General features: G+C 45.0%; 1 protein-coding gene across 3 annotated transcripts; it reads right to left on the bottom strand.

The window, feature by feature from the left end:
- Positions 1 to 227: 227 nt before the first annotated feature.
- HIKESHI (heat shock protein nuclear import factor hikeshi) lies at positions 228 to 6912 on the bottom strand. Of its 3 annotated transcripts, none has more exons than XM_078615502.1 (5): positions 6713 to 6912; positions 3846 to 4083; positions 3178 to 3329; positions 2469 to 2587; positions 228 to 2207 (listed from the first exon to the last, which is right to left on the bottom strand). In XM_078615502.1, the coding sequence occupies exons 1-5, from the start codon at positions 6740 to 6742 to the stop codon at positions 2153 to 2155; spliced, it is 594 nt and encodes a 197-aa protein (XP_078471628.1). In that variant the 5' UTR covers positions 6743 to 6912; the 3' UTR covers positions 228 to 2152. The 3 variants fall into 3 exon arrangements, with proteins under 3 accessions (XP_078471628.1, XP_078471626.1, XP_078471627.1); XM_078615500.1 differs by having other exon boundaries at positions 3846 to 4077; positions 6713 to 6842; XM_078615501.1 differs by lacking the exon at positions 2469 to 2587 and having other exon boundaries at positions 6713 to 6882.
- Positions 6913 to 10647: the final 3735 nt, after the last annotated feature.

Here is a 10647-nt window from a genome sequence, read left to right as displayed (position 1 = left end):
CTGGCTTGGACCAGAGGAACATATATTTCTTGCGAAAACAGCAGCATATCACCGGTCGGTCAAGGCTCCACGTGGCAGCTTTGTGGAGGAAGACCAATGGTATTGCTGAGGTCCCGATTTGGCATGGCTCGGATATGGGAAGGGGTATGTTTTGCATGATCAAGTGTCAAAAAACATGGGAGGTAAGATCCAACCACTTTAAAATACTGAGTACTACTGACAAGCCATGCGATTCAAACACTGCGGTAGTTTAATGTTTCAATTATGAATGTTTTTTGGAGATTAAATTCACACTTAATGTCAGTCATGTTTTTTTAACAGGCAGAAGTCCCATGCAGAAACGTTATTCGGCAAGTCCTCTATTTACGTTGTTTCGCAATTAAGGTCTCAACGAATTGGGGAATGCAATTAGATTTGAAAATGAATTAATAAACTTGTCTCGGTGTTGACATCGCAACTGTACTGGAAACTATCCTGTGTCCATTACCCTCTCTAAATGCACTCTCCACCGCCATCTCTGGTATGAAGATTTAAACTTTATGTTTTGGGTATGATGCTTATTTAATGTTGCTTCTGCAAGTTCTAACCAAAAATATTACACGTAGGAACGTATCCGAAATTATAATCATTAATGGTAAAATAGGATTCCATTTACGTTTTTCCCTAACGTAATTAGAGGACTTACTGTATTCCGGCCCTTTTTATCAGATAAATATCATTGTTCTTTTGATACAAAAGACATTCAATTGCATACAAATGTCACCAGTAATAAACAAACCCATCCCAGTTAAAAAAACATATCTTGACCTGATAATTTTTGACAAAATTATTACTTTTGGAACACATATGCAAATCCATGTGCATGTGTTTAGAATATTGCCAATAATAAAAATGTCATTAAACATCAGTGTTCATAATAAGACTTAACAAAAGCATTTTGAAATATATTTGCTGTACATTTCATACTTATGCAAACATTACTTTTTAGCGTGCAAATAATAGAATTCAAGCCAAACTATTTTGAGTTAAACAAATATAGGCACCTGTATGTGTACACCTCGACAACTGAACCCTACTCATTCACAAAACTGCTCCAAATCTCGATAAATACACAACACACTGTTTAATGGCCTATACATTATTTTAAAATATATATGGAAATGTAATGGGTTGATGGTATTGATATAAGCTTCAGATTGAATTCAACTTTTAATAATAATTAGACATTTGTCAATCTCTTGCTGGATGGACTTCCCACATCATGGTCATGGTGTTAGTTGACCATACTTAACCACAATGGTCAGTGTGGGTTCGTGAAGGAGTCGCACAAAACCAGTTCAGATATCACCCTCCACTGATGCTAGCCATGGACAAAAATGAAAGGTCACCAGGTTCACAGTGTATTGCGCTAACCTCTGCTCCAACCCTTCATATTAAAATACGGTTTGCAAAAAAATGTGCTTTTAAACTGAAGAATATATCTTCTCCTGCTCAGGTTCACGGTTGTGCTGTAGCACTCTGGAATGTTTTTGGGTTGTACCACATGGTTTGGCATCACGTCCGTTGAAGCTCCAAGCACATGTAGCAAAAAATTGGACATCACGCCAATCAAAATTCAGTACAACCCTAAAAAATATCAGTATGTGAAGTGACTGAACTTGTGAACTTGTTAAGTGGAGTGGCCATTTATTTCCAGTGCAAACAGCACACATTACATACTGATGGCTCATGTCAGGAGATGAACAGTTTGAAAACATCAATGCAGCCTTGATTTCACTTAAAACCACATCACCCCCAGCGATCGCTCCTCAAATAACTTGGTGCATGTTGACTGCAGACCCAACGCCGCACCTGAGCTACTTTGCTTTGAAGCATCACGTGCAGAGGTCAGGGTTCGCCAGGGCGAGTGGGGATCACTTATTATATTTGGCAAAGGGATGTTAGTGTGAGCAAAGCTCTTCGTAAACATGTTCAGACTTTGTTACAGGTTTGTGAATTTGCTGTTGAGCAGTATGTGGCATTAACACCAGTTCTATATATCGTGAGAAACAGTGAGCAGCTTGTAGGGGTGGTGACATTAACAATGTTTTTGTTTTGTTTACTTAAATATGCCAAGCTAATTCCTTAAAGTAAGCCCTCATACTTGTCCATATTAGGATTTCCAGAAGTTTGGATTTTGCAGTAGCCGCCTCTGGAAGTTTTCGTACCTGAAACAAAAAAACAAGCAGTCTCATCAAAACCAAAATCAGCTAACTCATGACACTAGCCACACTTAGTTTTGTAAAAAAAAAAAGACAAACACTGCAAACATTTTTTCACCCCTCTGCTTAACTTCGAATAGCTTTTCGCAGGTTGAATTATATCTCTCCTGAAATACATCGAAGAGCTATATAAGAGGTCAAATAATTTGCACGGAAATGAAAGACTGTCAAAGCGAGCCACTTTATGCGCAATTAGCTTTTAGTTACCACTTCTTCAGGACAGAGGACGGGATGAAGGTTTCTGACACGTTGGGCACCATCTGTGTCTGGCTCACTGCAAACGATGAAGTGTAGTTGAAGAAGCTCTCGAGCATTTTCTGCGTGAACTGTAGGGGAATAGGGAACGCAGCAGAGATGTGTTGCGGACCATGGAGGCTATGCAAAGAAAACACGGGAAGACTCCTCACTGGCACAAGCGCAACACCGCTATAAAACAAAGTGTGCCAGTGGAAAACTTTCACCCTCCCTGCCTTAAATGAAATCAGTGTCAGGTCAAAGTGTGTAAACAATGAAAGTGAAATAGGCTTGGGTTAAGTCCTAACACAGAAGTTAGGGTTAATGATTTGGGTCAGGGGCTGGTTTAGTTTGGTTACGGCTATGGCTGGGATGAGGGTTTGATTGGCTAGTGTGTTTCTCTCAGCTCTGCTTAGCTTCTGACATTAATATTAGGTACATTCAAGGTAATATTACTGCACAGGTTTTTGCAGATATGCTGTATGGCTCTCCGACGTGTCTTAGGGTTGTACTGCATACGACATGATGTACGATGTTTCGGTCGCAATGCTGGGAGGCCTTCAGTTCCTGAAGAAGCTCAGAGCACGGGGAGTGAAACTTTTAAACACCATGTCACGTAACAGGCGGTAACAACCTGAAAACAAATCGGAGACATTCGTGGTGATTTGGTCATTGGACCTACCTCTGTGAAAGAGTCGAGCGTGGAGACAGCTGCACTGGTCACAGGCGTCTGCTGCAGCAGCTGAATCAGCGGCTCCACCGAGATGCCGATCTGAGAGACTGAGGGTCCTCGCGCGTGGTTCATTAGCCCAAACGGGTGCTGCGATGCACTGTCTGTGCCGACAAAACGGCGGTGGAATAAATGAGACACAAAAGCGACGAGATGTTAAAAAGGGAGACAAAAAAACATTAGGAGAAATTATACACACGCATGGATACGGTCACCCTTTCCGGCATGCACTTGTCTTCACAAGTATTTAATTTAGCAGTATGAAAAGATGTTGTCAGCGGAATTTTTTTTTTCATATTTGCCAAGTCCTTATGTTCCTGTTTATCTCACATTTTTGGTTAAGCTCCTTATAGCAACACAACTTTATTCTAGATTTGTTAATATTACATAAAATGTATACGAGTTGTTACAATGCCCCCTATTATTAAATGCTTTTAACCTCAGGTGTAAAGTATTACAAATAATCATTTATTAAAGAGAATAATGAACCCCAAATCATATCAATCTGTGAACTTACTTGGGTTGTAAACCATTACATGCCCAATCATACTACCCAATTTCAGCGGACACAATTCAGCAGTGTTGCATACAGAACCTGCCGAGCAGCTGGCAACACGTACTCAGTGTCTGGCGCGCGATCTTGAAGATGGCGCTGGGCTTGTCGTTGGCAAGGAAGCCCAGTAGCTGCCACGAGGCGCCGCCGGCCCCGTCGGGATAGGAGAAGTACACGGAGCCGCCCATACCCTCCGGGAAGGGTATCGTGCCCGTGAGGAACACCACTACGTGGTGGATCTGATCGCAGTCCGGCAGCAGGAACACAAACTTGTCTTCCGCCACTTGCTGCACATCCGTCTGCACCTGCGGGAGAACCGCAATGATCATGCATGGTGACGCTTGGCTGCGACCCGGCGCTTTCGAGGCAAGGGTTGGTTGTTCTTGTAGCTATGTGAAACTCAGGATAGCTCTCTGATGTATTTTTGGGTTGCGCAGAATATTTTTCGGCACCATGTTCGACGTTTCCCTCCATATTCTGGGAAGCACAGGGAAGCCCTCGGTGAGTTTTGGAAAATGGATCAGCATCCTCACATAAAGGATATTGATGAAACTCCAAAATCCACTGAGATACAAAGGTGGCCAGAAGATGCCAGGACAGCACATGGGGCTGTTAAAACTTTGTTCGAGTACAGTATTTGCGTGTGATCATTTTGTAAGTGTGGGGTTTCTTTCGGCTACTCTGGTTTCCTTCCACACGGACAACTTATTCATGGACGGGCTAAATATCCAATTGTAGAACTTTACTGAGACTGGGTGAGTCTTACCTGGGTACACTTATTCGTGGCTATCTCAAACCCCCAGCTCACTTTCAAGATTGAAATCACCTTAATCAAAACCATCCATAGACTCCCCCATTACATAACTCTCCCCGCCCATCTCACGCGTTTTTTCCCCTCTACGTACCCTCCTTATCCACTCATCTCACTCGACTCTCCTCCACTCGAGCAACGAACACTTCTGTCGAATCCCCCAGTCAACCTTTTGTTCAGTGGGATGTCACTCATTGTATTTTGCTGCCTTCCTTGTCTGCTATTCTTTTCTCCCAGCTATGTGTGATGTTGACTTCCGGCCCCCCATTCAAATATAGGTTGCTCTCTGTAAAATAAAAAGTGCACCGTTTCTGTGCAGCATCTTGAGGTGCGGTCGTATTTAGACACTATTTAAATCCACACTGTGAAGTATTTGCATCTAAATGCGAGGCGGTTCATACACGGCCTCAAGTGAGGGAGGCCAATTCTCTGTTGCATAAAACACCACGAATTAATACGTTAATTTTCCGAGTAATTTTAATCAGCAAAATAAATTAGTACAAATAAATGAACATCTTTGCGCTACTGGTCCCGGTGTTGATCCTTCCGTGGAGACAACCACACCAATCCAACATCGCACGTCTACTCGAAATCTGGCTATCGCCTTATGAAGCTAGTTGTAATTACTGGCGAAACGTCGTACTCAAATTGTTAATGCTGTGGCTTGGCTCTCCAACACACCGGTGTGCTGTACTAGTAACGAATTGGCATGTTTTATTTTCGTGAAAAACCTTACTAATTGACTGTGTCGGGTATCACGACACATTTATATTTACGCGATACAACAAAAAAAAAACCTGTATTATAGATACTGCTCGATTCACATTCTCCGTAAACCTAAATCATTCGGCAGAAATGTCGAGATCTTTCCTGTGACGGATAAACAGTCAACACGTGGAGGATAGCCCCTCCTCTTCGAGCCGTGGAGATTATTCTATCATACGTCAGTGTTCGCCCCGCGGCGATCTATTTACACATGTGCGCAGTTCAATGGCATACCTGTCCAAGCTCTCATCAGTGCCTACCTTACTACACACCAATTCAGACATTATTAATAGGTCACCCCGTGCCCTTATAAATCTCAACATTAACCCTACAAAGCCCCCATCACAAGGGAAAACAATAAAAAAATGTGTCCGTGTTGAAACAGCTGTACGCCGTATGGACCTGAAAACTCAATTTCCCTCCACAAGAATACGGAGTAAAACGTATGGGTTGACACGGTATTTTAATCGATGTATCTTCACCGCTTGCAGACGTAGACTCGATTGTTTCCTACGTGATCGTACTTTTGTTTTATTAAAACGTGGTTGTGGTCGTTAAGCGACGAAATGAACGGAGTAAATAAATGTACATGACGCATTTATATCGTTATTGTTGTACCGCATCCCATGTTGTATGGCACCACTCGAATCTCTTTAGATTCCCAACAAGTGAGTGCAATTTCACAGATTAGCGAAACAAGTAGTTACGAGAAGAATGTGTTGAGTAACCGATTAAACAATCGAATTAAACAAATACAACCTCGCAGTTTCAGGCGTGCGTGGGGGTGGGCGCAGTGGTTAACGCGCTGCGTTATGAAGCCTGCGAACCAAGTAACTTCCCGGTCACGGCTATCATCAGTGGCGAGTGATCGATCTGCACCGATTTTGCGCTTATACTTCACCAATTCACATTGACCGGCGTGGTGAAGTATAGCCCAGAGCGAGGCTCGTGGGCCGATGACACAAAGCCCCAAGCCGGTAGCGCGCCCGTCGCTTGCCGCAGAGAGGTTCAACGTGGGTTGTGATAATCACAACACGAGGCAGTCTGCTTCACAGTGAGTGTCATTCGCAAGGCAGATAATGGTCCAAATTCTAATTCTCCTTAACAAAAGACTCAATGTGGAGGAGCAATCGTCAACCCCCCCAGACTTTCAGACCCGGTAAAAACACCCTAAATCAACTTTTAACTTCACCGCCGCATTCGTCACCAAGCAGTGCAGTGCCAAATGTATCAGCGCCACGAGATAATAACAATACAGCAACACACACCGTTATCAATAGACAATAGACGTGTCAGTGTGTGCGAGTACACGCGGCACGGCTTCACGTAAAACCACACGACGCTCTGCGTCGCCTCACCAGGCGGCCCGCGGCCACGCAGCCGAACATGCCGCTGCTGCTGCTGTCGTTGTCGTCGCTGCTGCTCGAAGAATGAGCGGAGGAGGAGGAGAAGCGGAGGAGGAGACGGAGGAGACGGAGCCGACGACGCGGGGAGAGGTTTCGAGAACAAAACGACGAACGCCGGACCCGGTGCCAGGCCGGAAGTTCGCGCCCATGACCCCCGCTACACCCCGCCCACCCCTATGTGCGAGCCACAACTGCTTCCGGGGTCAAATGACGTCATCGCGCGTGACGTCACCGCGCACGGTTGTTGGCGATGACGTCTCCGGCCGTTGGATGCGTACGAAGACGTCACCGGCTGCGGATGTGTGGCGATGACGTCACCGGTCGTGTATGTTGTGCGATGACGTTGCCCCGCACGTGAGGCCAGCGGTTGTTGCCGTCGTTTTGTTGTCCTCCTCCTTGTCGTTGTGGCTGATGACGTCAATGCAGAGCGATCGACGATGATGACGTCACAATTCGGGTGTTCGAGCCAGCCGTCCGTAAATGACGTCACGCACCTAGGGGGGGGGGGGGTCAGACATTTGGACAATGTGTGACGAGAGGGGGGGGGGGTGAGAAATGTGACGTCACATCAAAATGCGCAACAGTAAATGAATATAGACAACACGTTCCACTTAATTAAATAGACTTTTTAATAAATGTTTTCTCCTACAACATCTGAGTGCAGCAGCACACTAAATACGCACTACAATGACAATAGTTTAAAGCGATTTGAAGCATTATGAGACATCTCCTTTACCAGTGGCAAAATATAGTAATAGGTTTTTACCCTTTCAACTGGTACAAAAACTGACACCTTTATACAAGGCATCATGTTTGCAATAACCACAACACAAGCAGTCAAAATGCAAACAAAAAGAAACAACTCTGATAATGATATGCACTGTCCTTGACGTTGATTGGTCCACACCCGAGACAGATTTTCTTAGAGCCTAGTCTCCACTGGTGTTGAACCAGATGACGCCAAAAGGCGTACAACTCAAAAACAGTGCACTGTCAGAGTATTGAGAACTCGGGGTAAGCATTTACACTATGAGACATCTCGTTTACCAGTGGCAAAATATAGTAATAGGGTTTTACCCTTTCAACTGGTACAAAAACTGACACCTTCATACATTATCACCATCAGCCACGATCGATCTACTACCGGATCGTCCACGGTCTTGCTGCCACAATCCTGAATGAGAAAAAAATAAAGTCGGTGTTGCTTTCAGGAGTGTGCTCTAGTGATGCCAAATAAAGCCCTCATTCATTGAAGAAGATGCTTGATTTAAACGAGGTGAAAGGCCGTTGGGAGGTGGTGTTACTTTAACATTGGGACCAGGGACGTTCAAACCAATAATGAAATATGTCAATGACGAAAATTTCCCATCACAACAGCAAAATAGTGCCTTGTATGTATGTTGAACTTCTTTCGCAACGTACATAGCCAACCGTGTCATATCATGCAAATTATTTACATTTGTAAGATGCCTCTAAATAATGTAAAAATGCACCATGAAAAGTCGAACTGTGTAAATATGGAAAAAAAATTAAACAGAAAATATGTTGAGGTGAGTTCAAAATATTCAAGATATGTGATTAGCAGAAACAATTACATGAAAGGTTCTGAAGATGCGTTATTGATGTTGCTAGAGTTGAAATATTTAGCCAAAGCCATTGCAGTGACTGGAATAATGTATACATCGTGAATAAGTGTAGTGACGTATATTGAGTCACTACGGCGTTTAGCGCCAGCTACTGATACAAGAATAGAACTGTGCGTGTTAGAGCATCTCTCTGGCACCAGAGTATGCATGGCATGGAAGGGGGGCCTAGGGGCATGGTTCTGTTGACCGTCAGAGAGAGGTGAGTTAAGGACGTGACAGTCTGGGTTAACCCGAGAGGGCACGTGACCAGGACAGGGTAGCGAGGGGGGCCAAAAAGTGGCGAGAGGGACACGTGATGTATGGCCCAGAACCTTCTAGTGAGATCCAAAAGGAGGCGTGGCCGAGGGCGGAGCCAGGCCACGCTCAGGGGCATAAAAGAGGTCCCAAGAACCGATCGGGGCTGTCTTCTGGAATGTAACCCACCGTGATACGTTCTCTTCAATCTTCGGCCGTCACGTTCGGCATCGTGGGTGAGGCAGTATGTTACTGACCTGGCCCGGTTATGTAGTTATCCGGTTGGGGTCGAGTTACCCGTGGTAGTTACAACCTATGTCGTTATCCCGTACGTTTATGTAGTCACCTTGTGTGTCTCTGTGCAACCCATGACATAAGTATCAGGTTTGAGTGACCATCCCAACAGCGGCATTGTGGACTTCATGGCCTTAGCAATTGTGAACTTTGGGAGTCCAGAGTAGAGGAAAGGTTTCGATTTAAAGCTTTCGTGACTGCAGGGATTCATCTTCTTGGTTCTTTCGGTAAAGTCACGTAGAAGGAAAGAACCAAGAAGATAGAGGAAAGGTGTTTGTGGAATTGGCAAGTATGAATGTTGGTGGTCACTCTTAACAGTTGACTTTACCAAGAGGCAGAAGAAAGAAAAGCTTGGATGCCACGAGGCGTGCTTTGTATTCGTCCAATGGGTCTCTGCTTGTTTTATCTCAAACCCCCTTTCCATTATTTATGTTAGGTTGCCATGTTGCGGCTTCAGAGTTTAGGGAATCTTTTTGTTGTTGTTAAAATAATAACGCTTGCTGCACACGCAGCAAACACATCCCTCTTGGTGAAGCCTATCGAATGTTGAGACAAACTTTTTTGGTGAACAACTACGAAGGCTGGCACGGCAGCACACGAGGAGGGGGGTGGTGTGATCAACACAAGGCCGTAATTATAATATATATTGGGGGGGGGGACACATCCCCCCCCCCAATATTCAAATTTGCTCAAAATGTCCCCCCCAAATATATTGCTATAAAATAGATTTCTGTTTATATGATTGTGGTTATGGTTGTACTTTATTAATCCCTAATCTCTGCCATTACATACAATGAAACAAGAAAAGGTAAAAAAGTAGAGCAATGTAATACAATACACTTTTGGACATTATTATAAAAAATAAATAAAAAGTCCATCCCGTGTGTTAATGCATTTTTTAAATATCTTAGGCAGGAAATGGCAGGAAATTAGTTTTCATATTTAGATATTTTTTCTGGGGGGGGGATCCCCAGACCCCTTGGAAGATTTGGTCCCCCCAATGGCTACGGCCTTGGATCAACACCATAGCTACCGAGTGCTGATATTCCCACAGGGCACACCAGGTCCTCATGAAAGGCTGAGTTGACCTCAAGGAGACCCCGTGAACCGGTTCAGATATCACTCGCTACTGATTCTGGCCGTGACAGGGAATCGAACTCAGGTGGCCGGGTTAATTAAGCAGTACGCTACACCACTATGCCACCACTCAAAACAAAGATACCCCGTACAGCCTTCACAGACTGTTGGGGCAAGTGCTGTCAGCGAGCACCTATGAAGGCCGGCACGGCACACGAGGGGGTGGGTGGCCAGCAGTACGCCCGGCCGCCTTTGTCTCCCTGTGGCGATGTTCACACACCGCACCAAGTACTAATTTGAGGCTGAGTCGACCTAGGGGAGGCCCAGGACCTGTTCAGATAATCGCCACCGATGTTTTGCCCGTGAGCGGGAATCGAACTCGGATCGCCGGGTTCGCAGCACAAAGCGATAACCACTGCATCACCGGCCCCCCCAAACGCAAAGACCCCCCCATATAGCCTGTAACAGACTGATGGGCAATAGTGTTTTTGGCGAGTAGCACATCTATGAAGGCCGGCACGGCACACGACGGGGTGGGTGTCCAGCAACCACGCCCGGCCGCCTTTGTCTCCCCAGTGGCGGTGTTTACCCCCCCCCCCCACACACACACTTGTGCTCTAACCCGTGCTCGTGTCG

The sequence above is a fragment of the Lampetra planeri genome, chromosome 47 (assembly GCF_965212315.1).
Source record: "Lampetra planeri chromosome 47, kcLamPlan1.2.h2, whole genome shotgun sequence".
NCBI lineage: Eukaryota > Metazoa > Chordata > Hyperoartia > Petromyzontiformes > Petromyzontidae > Lampetra > Lampetra planeri.
The sequence above is the reverse complement of the archived record's forward strand: the minus strand, read 5'-3'. Positions and strand labels throughout refer to the sequence as shown.